This window comes from Electrophorus electricus, chromosome 24 (assembly GCF_013358815.1).
Source record: "Electrophorus electricus isolate fEleEle1 chromosome 24, fEleEle1.pri, whole genome shotgun sequence".
NCBI classification, from domain to species: Eukaryota; Metazoa; Chordata; class Actinopteri; order Gymnotiformes; family Gymnotidae; genus Electrophorus; species Electrophorus electricus.
The window spans coordinates 7650079-7670855 of NC_049558.1; the positions used below are offsets into that span (position 1 = coordinate 7650079).

General features: G+C 39.8%; 2 protein-coding genes across 11 annotated transcripts in view; one reads left to right on the forward strand and one right to left on the reverse strand.

Annotated features, from left to right (window-relative positions):
- The window catches only part of si:dkey-178k16.1 (band 4.1-like protein 1), a 40002-nt gene extending 35121 nt beyond the window's left edge, over window positions 1-4881 (forward strand). For 8 of the 10 annotated variants that reach the window (XM_035522528.1, XM_035522527.1, XM_027017925.2 and 5 more), the window contains 7 exons: window positions 550-939; window positions 1353-1598; window positions 1758-1817; window positions 2167-2259; window positions 2375-2455; window positions 2567-2683; window positions 3486-4881. In XM_035522528.1, the coding sequence (XP_035378421.1) occupies window positions 550-939; window positions 1353-1598; window positions 1758-1817; window positions 2167-2259; window positions 2375-2455; window positions 2567-2683; window positions 3486-3491 (993 nt within the window). In that variant the 3' untranslated portion in view covers window positions 3492-4881. The remainder of the gene's footprint in view (window positions 1-549; window positions 940-1352; window positions 1599-1757; window positions 1818-2166; window positions 2260-2374; window positions 2456-2566; window positions 2684-3485) is intronic. The other 2 variants (XM_035522534.1, XM_035522535.1) reach the window with 2 other exon arrangements.
- Window positions 4882-6991: 2110 nt separating this feature from the next.
- cntn3a.1 (contactin 3a, tandem duplicate 1) overlaps window positions 6992-20777 on the reverse strand; it is a 55529-nt gene continuing 41743 nt past the window's right edge. The window contains 13 exon segments of the mRNA XM_027017941.2: window positions 6992-8196; window positions 8567-8732; window positions 8970-9082; window positions 9895-10081; window positions 11699-11814; window positions 12050-12107; window positions 12109-12285; window positions 12649-12719; window positions 13208-13357; window positions 13542-13700; window positions 13827-13944; window positions 14314-14489; window positions 18151-18278. Coding sequence (XP_026873742.2) covers window positions 8105-8196; window positions 8567-8732; window positions 8970-9082; window positions 9895-10081; window positions 11699-11814; window positions 12050-12107; window positions 12109-12285; window positions 12649-12719; window positions 13208-13357; window positions 13542-13700; window positions 13827-13944; window positions 14314-14489; window positions 18151-18278 — 1711 coding nt within the window. The 3' untranslated portion in view covers window positions 6992-8104.

Sequence of the window (20777 nt, forward strand, 5' to 3'; positions counted from 1 at the left end):
GTGAGTTTTGTCACTGCATGTAATAAAACCCCAACACAATTTGGAAACATCATTCATAACTAATAACAACACTTAAAGCCTGCTTCAGCAGCAAACCAAGATTTTTCAGTGGCTTGAAACCTCTGAGAACTCAAACTGGAAAGGGTGATTTATGGCGGGGAATTTATTTAATGGGCCATTTATGAGCACGATGTGGAGTATGCTACAGAGGTCAATCAAGTTCTGTCAGCATATTCTTGTCTTAATCCTCCCTCAGAGACATGTCCCAGTTCTGAAGAGAAAATATTTCAATCAATCCATCTTAGTTTTAACTAACATCTGCATTCCCACTAGACTTGTGTCATTACCTAAATGGCATGTTCTAATTGTCTCACGGGATCACTGCTAGGTAGACTATCAAAAAGCATTCACAACACTATATTTTTTATACGTGCCTCATGTTCTTGCTGCCCATGTTTATTCTTTTGCCAAGCTTACTTTAAGTTCTATTATCTTGTACTATATGATTGTTTTCCTTCTCTCAGCTCTACTCATCCTCTCTTCCATCAGAGAGAACAATGGGAGCGGCGACTGGGATCAGTTTCGGAAGACGATCCCGACCCAGAAGCCCTGTATCTGAAAGAGACCCACCTGGGCATTGAACGCAAATGCTCCAGCATCACCGTCAGCTCCACTTCCAGCCTGGAGGCTGAGGTGGACTTCACCGTCCTAATGGACCTTCAGACAGGGATGGAGGAGTTCTCCAGAGGTATGTCTGAGCTGGGAGAAAAGGACCTCTCGCCTGATCTTAGTCTTTCAGACCGACCAACCCATCCAGCCTTCATACTAGGGGCTGACCCCGTCATCCTTCCAGACGAGAAACCTGTAGAAGTATGGAGGTCTGTGGAAGAATCCAAGCCCATTGTAGAGCAGAAGCCCATGGAAGAGCGTAAACCTGAGGTAGGTGATCCTTCTTCTCTGGTGTAGAAACGGAGCCACCACCTAATGCAGAGATGCATAAGTATGTGTCTGTGTTAATGTGTTTGATCATATCATTTTATTTTCTCTTGCATCCTACAGGGAGTCAATACAAAGCATGAATTTACATGGGAATTTCAGTTCATGATTGATGCTAATTCTGTTCCATATGGTGATGCCTTCCATAGTCGAATATCAGTCCATTCAGGTTTGGTTGTTTTAATTTCAAACTTCTATGTTACGTTTCTCACAGCTTCTTCTTTTTTTTTCTGACCCATGCTTCATTTTACGCCATCCAGTGCTTTAAACTGACACTGCCTAGAATCTCAAGCCTTGTTAGGACTTCTAACTCTGTCACAATGTGACCTTTGGCCACCATCTCTTTCCCTTTCAAGCCATTTGTGCCAAAAAAAGCACCACGGTCAGTGAAAGCTGCTCAAGCTCTGAAGAAGGAATCTGCAGAACTTGCTAATATCCAGTCAGTGAGGCGAGAGGGTTCAGACGCAGCGTGCTTTCAGCCACACAACACAGAGAGCAGCGAGATTTTCACCTCTCAGGCCCTGAGGAAGACTGAAGTCAAGATTGAGACCCAGCCAAACGGATCAGAGGTCACCACAACTATTATGGAGATTGCAGACCAGGTAGCTATTTTAGCCCATGACAATGTATGTGTCAGCTGCCCATTTGTTGGAGAAATGTTACAGTGTCCCTATTATAGTGAATGAGCTATGTAATTTGAATTTTGTAGTTATTGGCAAAACTGACCACAGGTCATGCTGAGATATCTTTCCCTGTTGTAGGACCACGGCATGAGTGGTTTGCGGGAAGCATCATTCACAATGATGGAGAGGATCTCTCCTGTAAGTTTGCATCAGCATAGCTCAAACCAGTGAATGTCCAAATGATGCCTATGCTGGAATAAGTAAATTATTGTGAACTATATTTATGTCTATGCCTTTTCCAAAGTATTGGTGGTATTGTCTAGATATTTATTTCTCACTGTTCTGACTGAACTATTCCTATTCCAGTAGTCCAAACAGAAAACAAATGTCTCAGAGCAAAACGGAGCAAAATCTAACACATTTATTTTTTCTTTTTTTTTTTCACTTTCTTTTTTTGGAGCAACATTGTTTGGACATTAGTTGCACAAACTACACAGTGTTCACTGGATGCAACCCTTTAACGCATCCTTATTCCTTTCTTGGGCAGGTGAGTTTTGGGTCTTTGGGAAGAGAGGGGTCTGGGTCTCCTCTCATGGTAACAGAGAATGTGACATCAGCTACCACAACACATGTTACAAAGGTAATGGAAAATTGTGTGTTCTTTTTAAATCAAATCATGGAATTTAAGATGAAATTAAATAACATTTATTGACCTCTGGCCAGGAGTGAGTTTAATATCTGCTTCTGTACTATAGACTGTGAAAGGAGGATACTCGGAGACAAGAATTGAGAAGAGGATTATCATTACCGGAGATGATGACGTTGATCAAGATCAGGTACCTTCTTGCGGAGAACAAAGCTAGAAGTGTCTTAAAGGCAAGCGGGAATAATATAAAAACATGCATAAAAGTATCTCTCTGTTTAATTGTGAATTTGCTTTTTCCCAGGCGCTTGCCATGGCAATAAAAGAAGCCAAGCAGCAGCACCCCGACATGCTGGTAACCAAGGCCATAGTTGTCAGGGAAACAGAATCTTCCACACAAGACCCACATGAGGAATCCAAGGTATTTGTCATAGCCAGTCCCCAAGAGCCTAATTTATCCTCTCACTGTGAAAATAAACACTTATGGTTTCACTCATGTGTTTATCTGCCACATTGGCTTTTTTTCAAATTGGGGCATGTGTGGTGTCTTGACCCAGTCATAATAACATATCACTGTCAATACAATGGGCATTTTATGTTATATCTTGAAAGCTTGGTAGAGCTGATAAGAACAAGTACATTTTCAAAGGCTGGAAAGTACTAAAAAAAGACTGAGGCATTATTGTCCAGTTGCAGTCAGAGAATGAGAATGTCACAGTAAAACGTGTCTCAAAAAATAAAATCCATTTGGAATTTACGGATCAGTTTTAAAGCTCAGTCATAGTTCTTGCTCTATAACATCTGACAGCGCTTAGAATTCTGTGACATCTTTTACACTGATATTTATAAATGATTTTTAAAAAATAATTTTATTTAGTTGAAAAACCTAACATTTTAAATGAATTTTTAATTGACTCCATGAACATTCCCCAAAACATTAGCACAAGTCTTACAAAGAATGTCTTAATAATCCTTAGCTTTGAGACAAAAATTATGTTGACTCACTTGCTGGTAAAAGCAGCCCCACCACAGCCAAGTTGCCACTGTTGGGCCCCTGAGCAAAGCCTTTCAGTCAGAATTCTTAAATGCTTAAATGCTGTCAATGTGTTCAATTGCCAGACACTTGATAAATATCTAAGTCATTCTGGATAAGAACATCCACCAAATGCAAAAAAAAAATGTATGTTTTTTAAGCACAACTCATTATATCAATCTTTTTGCAGTCCTGATCTCTTAGGCTCTCGGGACTACGTGCAGGAGAAGTCCAGGATTTCAAACCCCCTAATGCTCGTGGGCCACACCCACCACTCACCTATCCCAGCCCACTGGACCTTCTGCATACGGATACGCATACAACCCAAACTCTACACCCACCATGTACCCACATTCTTTTGCTTTTATGTTCACTGTGGTTGTGAAAAGTTGAAAAAGGAGCTTTCGACTGCCGGGCAAATCTGGGTCTGTACAGTCCCTGGAGACAAAGTCCTGTGCAGTGCAGCACCCAGAGGAGCTCCGTTTATGAGAATACCCAGAAGGCACACCGTCACCTTCATAGCATAATGAATTTTCTACTCTTCTTCAGCCCGAAATATGTCATCATGCATGATGCACTGGGCCATTTGACAAGCTTCTGAATTATCATTTGTTTTGGTGTTAAGGACAATACTATTCATTGGGTATCTTGGCAAAGGGTGGTTCTTTTTGCAATGATTTGCCCCAGATTACAGTCAGCTACATTGCTCATGTCTGCTTGATTAGTTAGATTGCCGTTAGATTCTAAATTGTTTGCCATTTGTTTGCATGTGGCAAAACATGGTTTGGCAAAGGACAAAGAAACAGGTCAGCAAAATTAACAAATTACAAATAGCACCAAAACCAACTACGGCAATCCAATGTACTCATCAAACAGGCCCATATGGTGGTGACAGGGGACAGGCAGATTGCTGGACGCAAGCACATGCTCTGTGCCAACTATGGACAGAACATGCTTCTAAGAAGCAGTGGCTGACTCTTAGCAGCAGAGAGGAGAAAGCAACGGGAAACTGCTTTAAAACATGCCTAAACTACCCAACCTCAGAAGAGTCATCTGCTTCAATTTATTCCACCATGTTAAGAGTTAAGAGTTAAGGTCTTGAACAGCATAGGGACATTTTTGGAAAGTGTAACCTTGAACTTAATGTGTATTTGGACTTGGAAACCCCTGTTATAACTCTTGACAAGTTTCTAAGAGGTAACAGAAAAACTAAGATTAAATATTAAACACAAAACCTCCCCATGTCTGTTATTCAGTACAGTCAGATTGATTGATGTGGTTATAAAAAGTTTATTTAAATGTTTAATTCCAAAATTGGAGAAATAATGAATGCCCAAAATATTTTGTGTGCATTTTTAATCCTTAATGAAGAAAAAAAATGATTTGAAGTTGTAGTTACCATAATGCTAGCAATGCGTAATGTTAAAGTCTGTTGCATAACTGTGAAAATATGCATGTGAAACTGTCCATTTGTTAGTAACATGCAGTTCCACTAGTTTTTAGAGAAATAAAAGGAGAAGCTAACACTAATACTGCCATATGGCTTTTTAGATCCTCGCTTGACACAGACCTCAAAAGACACTACAACCCCCCCCCCCCCCCCCCCCACCCCCCCCCCCCCCCCCCCCCACCCTTCTTTGTGGTGTGATTCTCTTTCGCTCTGTCCCCAGTCCCCTGTAAAAATGGGCTATTTCTAAACAGGATGTCTTATTACATATCAAAAAGATCACTTTACAGGTAATGGTGTGTTTCAGTCTGACGATTCCTTGTGGTAGATGTCACAAGCCGTTGATTTCTATTTTCAGTGGAGTGTGTACACAGTGATTCTCTTTACAAGCCTCCCTCTGTAACACTAGTGATGGAACAGTTTAAAGAATGATTGCAGATGTGTGTATTGTAATGTTTTTTGAGTGAATGGACTAACTTGTATGTATATTCTTATACTTCTAAATGAGTATCGGATGATCTATTAGGATGAAGATCAATGGTCATAGGTCCTAATTTTCATTATTATCTTGGAGGTGTCTTGTTGTAGATGATTTTGTTATGGACCTTCAACAATGAACTGCACCTTGTGAATATTACAACGCCTTCCTCAACTTTAAAATGGCAAGGGCAGAAGTAGATGTCTAAGACATATAAGCAGAAGAGGGGTGGTTTTTGAGATTAGGTTTAAATTAAGACAACAAATTAAAATCCTGGAATGAAATGGCTTGATATGAAAAATGTAGAATTTGAATATTCTAAAATATTTATTCTTGGTTTAAGCAGAGCTGACAGTTGGAACTAAAGATGCACTCATTTATACCAGGTACCATTTAGTACAGGACACGTTTCATTTGATGCAGAGCTGACATGTTTGGCTTCCGCTTCCAGAAATCATCACAAAAACATTTCATAACACTCATTTAATCGATTAATTATGACTCCTGTCTTTGGTCATGCAGGACGTACGCACCATTCAATAATTATAATTAAGATTACTGCTGCGGAAATTGAACCTGCCCTCCTCTAAATTAGTCCTAGGTTAGAGTAGTTGTAGTTTAGAAAGCAGCTTCTGTAAAAACCAGGATTTGTCAGGCTCTTGTACTCTACCGTGAACTGTGGTTAGGAAATTAAACATGCATTATTCAGTGCCATTTACTCAATGGCTTTGCACAATCTGTGGATAACCGCCCTTAGTTATTCTTTAGAATAGTACGAAAGTGCCATGGAGAAGCTGCTATCTTAATTCCAAACCAAGCATCACCTTCTTAACCGACACCTTGCATCTCTAAACCAAGATCATTAATATACACATAAACCCTTAACGGATTAACGTGCCGATCCTGAGCTTCCCTTTTACAGCGTAACTCTTATACTGAGAGTGTTGGAGCTTAGGCGCGTTTGTGTTCAAATGCCCAGGTCAGCAGACGCTGCTTCCCTTGTGATTCAGCCTTTCGGTCGCCCTCCCCCTTCATGTGCCGTGCAGGCACATGAAATGTAACGCTAAAGGAAGAGGCTTTGGGAGATGTACGGCAACGTCCAGGATCTTCTACTTCTTTTGCTGTTTATGCCTCTGTTTCTCCTAATCTGTACTTCCTACTGCTTGGTTCCGTGTTTGCTGTACAGTGTTCAGTTTAAAATAAATAAAAGCAGTCAATGAATGCTTTGCAGTCTTATAAATCAATTGCGCTGCGATTCGGACGTCAGGAGGCGATTTGTTTTCTCGAATACTTTTCTGTTATGCACTGCCCTCATCTGGTCTACTGAAGAATAGCAGTCTAGACAATATACAGTACCACAGTGACTGTAACAAGGGGGAAGCGGTTATATTTAAACGTATACTCAAGTTTTAACCGAAATAGTCCCGCTGAATATTCTCATTAACAATTCATGAACACTTAGGTCTACTTAACATGCACTCATGACTGTTTATAGCTATGAAACGCACCATAGCACCACTTGCAGTGCTCAGATAGGCATTGTTGTTCAGAACCCTAAACCCTGCGTAATTTATTAACTGTAATATTTATGAATATACAGGTATGAGTCATTTTGAACTTTTGGACTTGACATTAGGTACATGAAAGTAGGTAGATATTTGACATATGCTGACATGATTTTTGTGCAATATTTCAGCACAATATGCACAATCTTTTGTGCATAATTCAGCACTTGTGTACAAAATGTGCACAAAAATACTACAGTCACGTTCCTTTGTTTATTTAAAAGCTGACAGACCAGTCAAATACTATTTTCCAAGCCAGTCATGTCAGTTCATGCAAAAGACTGACTGATTGTAAAAGAATGTGTTGAAACCAACATACCGTAACTAAACAACCACAATCAGTAGCTTACACAGAAACAAAAATGTTAAATGTTAAAATGCTGGTCTGTTTAAACCCAAACTGTTGTTTCTCAAAACACTGCCAGAGTACATAATTCACAAAAGAGTTTGCAAATAAAATGAACAGTTACTAGTATTTAAGGCTGTTTTGGTCCTGAGGATATCTTAAATAGGCCTACTGTTTTCATTACCAGGGGACGCACTAGCAAAGCGTGGCTCTTGATGCTTAGCCAATTAAGGACTTGGATTCAAGGCAATTAAGGAGCTTTTCTGTCCTGATGAGGCCAGCAGCTATAGATTCTTAATTGCAAGCCAAATCAAAAATAGGGACCTTATTCAGAATGAGGGACTGTAAACTCTTTACAGGCTGGGGACAATACACTGAACCAACTTAATGGGACAACACAGTCTAGAAATGATACGTGTGAAGTTATGGACTGAAATCCAGCAAGACCCATGTTTGAGGATGTAAAAACCAGCGCGGGTCAGAATATGAAGCGTTGCAGAATGTGTGTCCTGTTGAGACAGTCACCAGAACATCCATCAGGTTTATGAAGACGTTAAATGTACAAACGACATTAGCAGTCTGTTGTAGAGGCAGAGAATTCAGATTCAGTGTCAGAATCCTTTTTTTTTTCTTTTTTTTCCCTTTTTTTTTTTAAGGGGTCCTCGTTTATGTATCAGTCCTCAAGGAGTAAAACCGTACCAAACATTTCATTGCCATGCTGGACATATCTCGTCGGTATAGTTAATAGTTATGAGCTCAAGGAAGCTTCACGGGTCAAAAAAAACCAAAAAAAACCAAAACAAAAACCCCCAACATTGTCTTCACAGCAGCTTTGGTATCAGTATTCCAAACGTGGTCAAAAACAATCCTCCACTTGAAAGGTCTGTAAGGAGGTTTGCCAAACCCACTGAAAGGTGTCCACTTGCGGGTGGCGTTAGGAGTTGTTCGCCATTTCTGGGCTTCGGGCTGCCTGTCATAACAAAGTCCGTGCTGTGCAGGAGAGAAGCTGCGTCACGAGCACAGAGAAGAAGGAGATGTGCGCCGCTGCGCCCACTGACTGTGCTACTGAAAAGCATGAAAAGCATTCGTACGGGGAGGAAATAGAACAGAAGAGAGGCACATGAAATTCACCGCAGACCCACAAAAGCACACAAAACGTGAAGCATGTCACAACCATAACCTTGCCATAAGTAAATAAACAAACAAATATTAAAGCCCTCCTTAGCCCTGACTACATATGCATTTCATTCATCCGCTGCGAAAAGAAACATCATCGGCCGAGATGGACCAAGAAGCTTCAAAAGCATTGAGTCAAGGGCATATTTCTGTGCAGTAACTCATTTGAATAACTATTATCAAAAGGCGTAAGGTGCCTATATGACTGCAACGTACACAGTAGGTAAGTGGTAACTAATGATCGTCATTAGACTCAAACCTGCTATCCTTGGGATGGTGATGAGCCTGCTGCCACTTTCTCCGCCCTCGCTGATCGCTTTGATCTGGATGGTGTAATCCTCATCCACAGGTAGAGAGAGCTCCAAGGAGGTGCTGTTAGTCTCTACCACCCTTTGATGGCTGTGTCTGCTCCGCTTGTAAATCACCTTCACAAGAAAAGCCCAGTATATAGCACTGGGTCAGAAAGCTTCACAATGTTAGAGAATATAGTACGGTCTCTGGAATGTTGGGCAGTACATTGGAGAATATGGACTGGTGGTTTCTCACCAAGCCCTTTCATCGAGAATATATCTGTAGTTTTTCATAAAATTTCCTGAGTTGTTTAACAATAGCCTCCTCTTCCAAGGATAGAATTGGACTGTGGTAGTATTTTTAGTTCTTACTTTGTAACCCAAAACCTCTGATTCGTTCTCCAGAGCTCTGACTTCATCCCATTTCAGAATGATTTTAGAGTTTGTCGTGTTCCACGTGACTTTCGTTGGAGCTTGGCTTGGTGCTGAGGTAAGCAAACAAAAATGGAAAGGACTTAACCGTAGGTTACGGACCCGAGGGTTAAAGAGTAGGAACTGATATCTCAAGACTTTCCACAATGAATAATTTCTCTTCAGGCAATAGTGTTTTATCCAGCTATGTATATGCAGGAAAAAACTGAGAAAGGAAGTCCCTTAAGATTGATAAACTATATTTTTATACAACACTTAATTATAACTTTTCTGTAATTTTCTGTAGCTTTATATTAGTGGACCCTGCTCTGAAGGTAGATACAACCATGTGGTGCTCTTACCGAGAAACCTTTAGTTTTACACAGTGCACTATAAGCATAAGGCCTGCCATATGAATCATCATCATCATCATCATCATAGATCTATAAGCTATGTTTAGAGAACAAGCTGCTCAAATAATGCAGATCTAAAAAGACCTGTACATTTAGACAAGACATCAGCATATGCTGATAAGATCAGATTCTCTGTTTTATACATATGAAGCACCTGATGAAACTGGCTTGTAACTGCCTGCCTACTTCACTCACCCAGTCACTCCCACTGTGTGTCTTTGTTTTTTTCCTTGACGGACATTTACTAATATTATTAGAAAAAATGAACGCTGGGTCTAGTTTGGGTCTAGTTTGAAAGTTTTAGAGAATCAAATGAATAACATTATCTAAGAACTGGAAGACGTGCCAGGTTTCTTTAAATGGTGCAACATCTAAAACAGGACTGCAGTCAACACGGACCACAGGAACCCTGCCATCTGGCATCCTTCATCCCTTCCCCTTGCTTTTGGAATGAGTGAGATACAGTTGCTTACGGGGCCTCCTGGTGGTGACGCTGACCACTGCGCTGTCCGGCCCCACGCCGGCGCTGTTGTAGGCCCTGAGGGTGATGTGATATGCAGTGTTGGCATCCAGGCCACGCAGGACTGTGGACGTCCCGTTCCCTGCGGTCCTCAGCACTCTGGCTGTTTCCTGCCCCTCTCTCTCGGCCCAGTACCTCAGCTAAAGTTCACAGAGTAGGCAGTTCTCAGCGTTCTGCCTAGTCAGATACATCCATTTAAGTTTTAAGTCATTTCAAATATAATGTATAATCCTGATATCCTTATTACCATAGCTGCTGAAATGGTTGTTCATTTGAATTTATGGTATTTTATTTTACAGTACATAGTCAGTGGCGTGTGGTGTGTAAAGCAAGTAGCCCTTCTCCATGACATACAGTGATGTGTTACTAATAATCCCATTACATAGGCAGTGATGCGTTACTAATAATCCCATAACATAGGCAGTGATGCGTTACTAATAATCCCATAACATAGGCAGTGATGCGTTACTAATAATCCCATTACATAGGCAGTGATGCGTTACTAATAATCCCATAACATAGGCAGTGATGCGTTACTAATAATCCCATTACATAGGCAGTGATGTGTTACTAATAATCCCATAACATAAAAAGTGATGTGTTACTAATAATCCCATAACATAGGCAGTGATGCGTTACTAATAATACCATAACATAGGCAGTGATGCGTTACTAATAATCCCATAACATAGGCAGTGATGCGTTACTAATAATCCCATAACATAGGCAGGGATGTGTTACTAATAATCCCATAACATAGGCAGTGATGCGTTACTAATAATCCCATAACATAGGCAGGGATGTGTTACTAATAATCCCATAACATAGGCAGTGATGTGTTACTAATAATTCCATAACATAGGCAGTGATGTGTTACTAATAATCCCATTACATAGGCAGTGATGTGTTACTAATAATCCCATAACATAAAAAGTGATGTGTTACTAATAATTCCATAACATAGGCAGTGATGTGTTACTAATAATCCCATTACATAGGCAGTGATGTATTACTAATAATCCTATAACAAACAGTGATGTGTTACTAATAATCCCATTACATAGGCAGTGATGTGTTACTAATAATCCCATAACATAAACAGTGATGTGTTACTAATGATCCCATTACATAGGCAGTCATGTGTTATTAATAATCCCCTACCATAGGCAGTGAATTGTTATTAATAATCCCCTACCACAGGCAGTGATGTTACTAACAATCCCATAGTCCCTCCTTCAGAACGCTGATAAGGGCCAGGCCAGCCCTCATAGTGAAAATCATACATTTCACTGGTCACATTTCCTGTCATTGTGTTAATAAATTTACATTACAGAACCCTTCAAAATATCACCAGAAGGGGCACATAGGCTCATACACAGCAGTGAGTCCCTGCAGCCATACTAATGAGCAGTTCTGATTAGTTCTGTAGTAAGCATGAATATGTAAAGTATCCTAAATTAATAGGTTGGTGTTTTGTTTTTTTTTTTAATTTTATTTATGACATTTTTAGACCAACTTTTTTGTTAACCCTTCCCTGAAGGTTTAGAAGGACCTGACTGTAGACTAACGCAGACAGTACAGCAGAACATGCAACATGATAAAATATTGTCACAAAGCTATTATTGTAAAACCCCTCTAAAAAGTGCTTGTGCCTTAATGTCATGGAAAAAAACAAAGATACCGGTCCTAATGTTATGTGGCTCCTGCCAGTCGTATCTGGTGAGCTGTGACGGGCGAGAGTGCAGTCAGCGTCTCACCTCATAGCCCATGATGCGTCTCCTGCTGGTGGTCCATGGCAGAGGCTTCCAGCCCAGCTCCACCTCCGAGGAGGACAAGCTCTTAGCGCGGATCCTCGATGGGGCACGGCTTGGCTCTGGTCCATGGAACAAGGCATTGTCATTCCTCTTGCTCGACTATCGGAACACTTACCCTCATGCCAAATAAGAGAATGACAACCTCCTTGATTTACTTTGGTAAGATGTGATAGCTGGATGAAAGCCAAAAGCATCTTTTAACTCACAAGACGTTTGGATTGCTTAATGTCTGCTATTCGAGTGTGCAAGGACCTTTGCAATTTTTACATGGAAGTGCTTTTGAGTTCGTTTTACCTTCTTCTGCTGAGTAGATCGTAGTCACGGCACCGAAAGGCCCTTCTCCTCGGTTGTTGGTAAACTCCCACCTTTATGTGGAATGGCGAGAAAGGAGGGATACTCTCGTTTTTGAAGATGTAACGAGAGGCCTCAGGAGAGGTGACTGCAGCCTGCATCCAGCTCTGAGCGCCATGGGGACGGAATGCTACGACGTAACCAAAGCCTGGGCCACTCTGTAGCTCATCCGGGACGGGCTGGAGAGCCCCCACATGCACCCCGCACACAAATACACAAACAAACACACACAGGAAAATTCAGGCAGACACAGACACACAGATTGGGATGACAAAGACAGGTAAAAAACAAACAAACAAACAACAAAAAAACACCAGATGCACCAGATGACAACAGCGGAACTTGGGAATCAATAAGGAAAATGTTCAAGAAAAGAAGTGCCCTCCAGAAAATACCTACATTTGTCACCGTAAGCCTGACGCATCAAAACCAGAAATAACCTGAAGGCCACTTTTTGATGCACGCTGACATGCAAAGCTACTGTTAATGGCAGTTAACTGTGCAGCCACAAAGCTGTAACTGAAAGCCAGCTGTCACGTTACCTCCCAAGTGATGACTAGCTCGGAGCGACTGCCACCGCCTCCACCCACTCGGGCTGGGGTTATCCTTGGAGCTGATGTATTTGAAAAAAAGAAAGAGGACACTTCCTGAATGCAATGTGAATGATGAAAGCTCCCTGAAAATGCAGGCACTTTCAACCTCCTCCAGAGACAGAGCTCCTCTTTCACTCTGCCATCTACTTCTAAAAGGCACAAAAATAAACCTGCTTAAGGTTTGATATTTACCACAAAATAACATTTAAGGGGAATCATAATTGTGGCTGTGCTTGAGTATAATGTTATAAGTTAGAATAAGGAGCAAATAATGGATTTTTATTCATGAGTACTGAGGTAAAGGTCAGTTTATATTTAATACATGACGTATAATCTTTTCCCAATCGTATGAACAGAGTTGGAATTCTTCAATGATTTAAATAAAGCAAACTGTACAATTTTCTTTTAGCATACGTATTATTTGTCACCTTCGTGCAAAGGAAAAGCAGTGATGACACAAAGGGCCCTTGATGTGATAATTTCCCAACTGTTTGAATGCTGGGCATACGTGCATCTTTAGTCCGGATTTCTTTGGAAGGTGTGCTGGGTTCTCCGGTGCCAATGGTGTTGGTGGCCAGTACTCTGAATTCATACTCCACCCACGGGCTCAACTCTGTGACTCGGGCAGTCAGCTGACTCCTGCCAAGAATCCCTGGAACTAAAGGACAATCAAAAACCTAAAAGTCCTAATTGAACTCTATATCAAAATTATCTAGCGTAACTTTAAAGCAATAATATACAATTTACTTGCAGAGCTGAAAGGAAAAGGCGCCATACAATATCACAGCATAGTAGCAAGTAACACGACACTTGGATAAAGCAGTGATAAAGCTGTGATATACCTGTTTTGACAGCCTGCCAGCCTAGAGAGAAAGGCGTTCTGGCCTGGATGGCATAAGTAGAGATAGGACTGTGGTTGTCAGTGCCCGGGTTCCATGACACAAAAGCTGTAGTTTCAGTAACTTGGTCTACCCGGATGTCCAATGGTGGCCCGGGGGGACCTATGGGAGGAACACTGTCATGGGTTCCAGTCAAAGCCATTTTAAATCCTACAGTTAGACAGCTTTTTGCAAACATCAGCTTTGGGGAATATGGTTTGTGGGTCTGAATTATGATTATGGCGTTACCCCTGACAACCACGTCAGTGGCGATAGAGGCGCTGTCCATGTTTGTTTGAACTGCACAGGTGTACCGCCCTGCATGCCTTAACCGGATGTTGCGGATCATGATGTCACCAGCAGATTTCTGTGAGCAAACAAAAGAATTTTGCTTTGACATTCTTCATAGCCTAGACACTGCGGATAATGGGAGACACTATTGATAAAGGGAGACACTACTGGTAATGGGAGCTTAATGAACTGCCATTAACTGCTTACGCTCCAAGGATGCACCAGTGGGTTCAAAACAATTATCTATATTCAATAACTACTGTAGTTATTATAGATCAGTGGCCTAGACTCTAATTTCTCACACTTGTAAGCAAACACTTTTCATATTAGCTTCTCTGCATTTTATAATAGAGCACATTGATCATAATATAGCTTAATATTAAATACTACATACCAAACCTGGAGTTTTAAAGTTGAAAGTCCTGTGCTTATAAGAAATACTTACCCCACCAACCTTTTCAAAATAGCCACCGTAGCTTCCAAAATGGATCCGCTGCTCATTAAAGAACCAGGTGAAACGGACATCAAGGGAGGGATCCCGAGAAACCTGGCATGGAAGAACCACACTCTCTCCTATGGTCACATCCAGCTGGGCTGCCTTGGTCGTGATAATGGTGGGCTCTGCAACAGCCGGGGCAGGACAAGGTAGAGGGTTATAAAAGAATGCGGAATGAGGAAATTCATTAAAAGAACCTCACCTCATTAAACAAGAGTCCACCAAGAATAGCAAAAATTTTTTTATTTCTTATCCTTTATATTTTTCATTCAAAATGTTAACAAAAATGTAACCTTAATTTGAGGTACAATGATTGAAAGGGAAAAGATAAACCACATCATGACCACTGATGGCAATTATTATCGCTCTTTCATTTAATACCTTGTATAGCTTCCCTTTGCAAGGATAACAGCTCTGAGTCTTCTCCTACAATGTTTAATGACACTGGAGAACACATGCCAAGAGATTTGATTGTCTTTATTTGAAAAGGAGCACTGTGCATTAATCAGCATTCAAATAACTGCAAATGTAAGTGAGTTAGCCAAAAGGATCATTTTTACTGGTAGTCCATTTGCCCGTTGCTGTTTGGCATTCAAAAATATTGTAACAGGAACATATAAAATACAGATAATAATATACAATTCAGTTAAACACTAGTAAAATATGGCATATAAATTACAGATAAATAATACAGGTATTGTATGAGCACAGTCATGTTAAAGGTAGATAAAACTACCACCTGTGTTAACAATAAGCCATCTCTATATTATACTTAATGAGTGATTTGGGGGGGGGGGGGGGGGGGGGGTCTCAGTGATATTGAATTCCACTGAGGTGATGTTCTTAAGGAAGAGATGGTCTGGCTACTGCAGGTTTCCTTAACAGCAATACTAGTCACTCTGTTTACAGTAGATTTGAAGTTGATGAAGCCAGACAGAGGAGGCTGGGCTATTCCATGCAAAATCTTATAAATTAGGCAGACATTTTGTATTTGATACACTTCTATTGTTTTTGAAAAATACGTTTTTTTCCAGCTAATCAGATTATATTTCTTTAGAAACAAGAATGGCTTCTTGTTTAAGGTTTTAAGTATTTGTGTGTATAGTGATTCCTGTGATTTTAAAGTTGCAAAATGTATATTAGATCAACTTATCAGACAACAGGTGATGTGGGAAGGAAACATTGAGTGGCATTATATATTATCTGTCTCAGCTAACAGAAAATACACCTGAAATTGCCAACTGAATTTTACTTTATTATTATGTGTATGTTGAAACTGGTTTGAATCTGTAGTCCTACATATTTTTGTTCTGAGACAACTGGCAGTCTCTCTCCTGAGATGAGAATATCTTGTTCTACATTTAAGATGTGGCCTTTGGAGAGAAAAATACATACCAACCGTATTTGACACATTGTGTTGTAAACAACTTATGTTACACCAGAACGTGACCTTTAACAAAGCATCTGTTAACTAGTTTGCAACCTGTTCTGCAGTTTTACCATGAGTAAAAATAACTGCATTATCAGTATATATAAAGATATCACATTGCCTACACACAGATTATTAATGTACATGCTAAAAAGTATTGGGCCAAATATAGCCCTGCAGGACACCTGTTGATAGGTATAGGGAGTTTATAATTATCAACTTTGACAAGTTAGGAGTGAAGAAAGAAATAGGTTTTTGATAATGTTAAAAAAAAGACTATGGAAAATTTAAGTTGAGTAATTTATGCAGCATAATATTATGAATAATGGTGTCAAAATCAGTCTGTAAATTAAAGAACACAGCCTTTCAACCCCACTTTGTCCATCAGTCTCTTCATTTTCTCCCCATGAAATAGCACACAGCTGTTAAGCCCTGAATCTAAATTACACTGTGTGCAGTGGGAAAGAGCTATTGTTTAGATAATCAATTATTTGTTTGGCAACCTTTGACACTATTGGTAAAATACTGATGGGCTTGTAATTGGAGCTCAGAAGAGGGTCACCATCTTTGAGTATAAGGTCCAAAACAGCAGACTTATGCTAATGATATGCATTAATAGTTAATCCATTAATTCAATTTACTGTGACAATTCTCAGTGATTGTGAAGAAGATCCATCAGTGAGAATCCATATAGATCCTTCAGATTCCAAAGTCCACACTTGCGGAGTCTCCTCTTCAGATCATTCCAGAGGTTTTCTATGGAGTTCAGGTCAGGGAACAGGGAATGGCCATGGCAAAATTGCAGGACTTTGATTCCTTCGATCAGTGAACCATTAATTATTGAACATTAATTATTGCACTGAGAGTTGGAACTGGGCATTTCAACTTTATTAATTTCAGCAACATACTGACAACACACTGCTGTATTCTCTGATCTTTCTCATAGTGATGGATGACTAAGGGGATTTGGCCTGTGTGTCACCTCATTTTTATACCCAGGGAAACAGGAAGTTATAGCTGACCACTAAGTGTGCCTAATTGCTCAGAATAACCTAAAAGGGTTTTACATGCAGTTATTGTACTTCAAATATATGATTTTTTAAAAATATTTTGGATAAATATCAAAATGATAAGCAGGACAACTGTTATACAGCCCATTTTGCTCATGTTTACCAATGGTAGCAATACATTTATAAGGCACTACATATAAATGCAAACTAAATAGAAGCTTTGTAGCCCAGACAAACTTAAATAAATATGTTGTGTGTGTGTGTTTTGATACACATATATAAATTCTATAAACTATTTTAGTTGCTATTACATTTTAGCAAGTTGTTCGGCTACCCCCCACCCCAAACCCAAACACACACACAACGCACGCACGCACGCACACACTATTTTCTAACACTCTATTGTTTCTAACTATTCACAATATCAAAACTTGCTTTCAATATCATACTCTAACACAGAAGAATGAAGTGAGCAGCGACAGAAATCTATTATTATTATTATTATTATTATAAGCTTGAAGAAAAGCAGTTCCAGATGTACTCGAATTAAATCGTTCCGAGTTATGAGCTGTGCACTACAACATAGGCACCACTAGAATGTCACTGTGCATTCACGGTGGTATGTCCTAACAGTCAGCGATTCACACTGCATGCATCTTAATCACTAACAAGCTCAGACTTTAAGTAAATTAAGTAAATGTGTTAGAATGCGTACTGTGACAGTTAGGTACACTATAACTAATGTTATGTGATAGCTTTAAAAACGTTTATAATATAAGATATAAAATAAATTATATCTCATACACATATCAAAAAGTCATTTTACATAATAACAAACCTAGTTTAACAACTTTCTGCTAACATTTTATTATAAATTAGGGAAATAAAGGAGTTTATGTAATATTTTTTATATTAAATACCTATTTAGTTAATTCCTAACATAAAAGCATTTTAGAAGATAAATGTATAAAGGATATTTCTTAAATATAGCTGCCATTTAAACAATGACACTTCATAAAATTCTACTAAAACTGTCAAACACACATTAAGCAAACAGGTATTTTCATGAAGGCCACTGATTAAAATAAGAATTAGAAAAAAAAAACCCTGTAAATATCAATTTGCAATTCAAAAACCAGAAGCAACTCTACAGTGCTTATAAGCCACATATTAGTTGGGCTGCCATGTTCAGTATCGACTCAAAACAACAGAATGCCAAAGAATATAAAATAATTTTGCTGAGTAAACCAATATAGTTAAAAATAAATTAATAGAAATGCCAAGTGCATCACAGTCATTTGAAAATATTGGATGGTCAACACTTCATACTACAGTTTCGCCTCATACCTTTCACAACCAGAGTCCCAGCACTGCTTGCCACTCCATACTGATTTCTGGCCACACAAGTGTACAGGCCTGCGTCTAGTGTGGTGACATTCGAGATCCGGAGAGTCCCATTGTCCAGAACAGAAACTCTAGAAAAATGGCATCACAGCAATCTATCAGGTTTACTATTCATTATTCACTATTCATACATTACAATTTTATTACTTTACATGACATTCAAGTTAGTCACCATTATCTGTATTTAATGTAGTTACTATGTTCTGTGGGTGAACTGAATGATGGGGAATAAATAATTCAATTTAGTTTAGAGATCATTATGTAAATGTATTGATGACCAACACTGTTTTTCCAAAAAGAAAACAGTACAAAAGTGTCAAAAAGGCTGGTGAGTGCCGGAAGGCTCTTCTGAAGTTCATGAGTCACTGGGAGCTTGAGACCTGCCAATGAACTGCTTCCACAACATTTTCTTTAAATGAATAATTCACATTTTATCATAAACCTAATTACCGCATTGGACAACAGGCTGACAGGCTAAGTTACATCTTTTAAATACAGAGACATTTTAGAATGGCCCAATAATGCACAACATCTCGCAGTGCCAAAAAGATATTTTCTCCATTGTTTTGTTGGGAGTAGTATGACAGAAGATCAATGTGTTATCCAGGAATATCTGACATCATCTGTTTTCTCTCTATCTGCCTGGTTGTTTTCCCTTATCTCCAAAGTCCAAATAATATTGCGTCTTCCAGCTGACCTGGTTGAGAAAATGACAGCTGTTCGCTCAGTGTTACATGTATGACACACAATGTAAGAAATCTGATGAACAGAGCGATGTGGTGGTTGAACCCTGTGTGTTGGGATGACCCATGTTAAACTTCACTAGTAGTGGGAAAAGTGACTTTAAAATTGTACTAGATACTGTGATTAGGAAAAAACAAAGCATTTAAATCCATATGTGGATCACAGGCGTAAAAAGTGGTAACTACTGGTTCTATTATGTAGCAGTTCTGTAGTTCCACGACATAAAAACCTTGCATCAATTTAATAACTACTGCATTAAACTTACATTTACTTTAAATACACATGCTGTACTGTGGGATTTAGATACAACACACCAACTCCCACTAACATTTGTATCTCTCCCCACTTAAATGAGGCCTTGCCACAGTTTTACTAGCATATCGTCCACTGTCGTGCACTTGTGCTAATCTGTATAGCAATACATCTTTGCCTGTACCTGACTTATGTACAAGCACATATGAAGTAAAAAAGTAAAATGCACTTCCATGCACTCCTACAACATGAGGTGAGGATCATGTGAACGTCATTCTCCCTGCCCAATAAGTGCCAGGCATACTGGCTCTGCATGGGTTCTGCAAGGAATCTACAGGGAATCTGCACAAGAATCTACTTCATTTGACCACGACCCTTCCACCATGCAGTTGTCTTTGTCTGCACTGCACCATTGCACGGGGAGGACTTGCGGGTGATGAGGTTCTGTCTTCCGCCCACCTGCTGCGGTGAGCGAGCACACTGCACGCCCTTGGTGGTTTAAAACAATAATAAAAAAAAAAACACCTCCCATGTGCCATTTCCATGCCACATAGCATTTACAAAGGATGATAAATGTAAAGTAATTCCCCTGGATATCTTCCCATTTCAGTGAACGAGTGCTGAAATTTGGAGCCGTTTGGAATTTGGAAATAAACCCCCACAGCTGGCTCGCCTGTTCAGGCGATGAACCTGATTCCGATGCGGCCGTGAGTCATAAGGAGAACAAACAGATAATGGCTTGGTGAACTGTATCATCGATCACTGGAAGACAGACATATTGAACAAGACAATCATTGCACTGCAAGTATTTAATTAAGACTGCCAGACGATGCCGGCCAATCCTTTCTGTGATCTTAACAGCCATCTCCCTCAGATACGCTTGCTTGGCAGAGCAGCATGAAAAGAATTGGCTTAAGCTTTTCAGAATTTGCCTTCAAACACTGACAGATTGCATAACAAACATGTTAGTCTTCTCTCTCTCTCCTTAGAGCATGTGCGATAGTTTTCCTGAGTTTCTCCAGTGCTGCCTGTGGTGGGTGGATGTGATAGGAACTGTAGCTCATCTGTGGTTTCTCTTTACTAGTGGTGTTTCCTATTGTGCCCTCAAGCACCTGTCGCACTGACTTCTTTAATTACAGCAAACCTCCTTCTTCATCAGTCTTTAGTCACTCAATATATGTTTCTGCTTCTCAGGTCTCTTACATCTACAGCAAACAGAACATTCATGACCAAAAGCTTTATTTTTGCTAGTTTCTTATACTATACTTGTATAATGTTTTAAAGCAATGTACTTAATATTATCTCTGGAGGCCACTGGAGGTACATTAATACTGAGGAAAGAAAATGTGTTCAAAAATAGTCACCAAACATACTTTGACACAGTACTCCTACCATGTGGGTTAAAACAGGACCTGCCAAAACTAGACAGAGCCATTAGAACAGTCGTAGTGGACAGGCCCTACATGTAATTTAACTAGCTGCTTTTCCACCTGACCTTTAAGGGATCGTAGATGGTTAAAAACTACAAACAAGCTAACAGGAGTAAACAAGGCATGGAGGCCAGCACTAAGTAT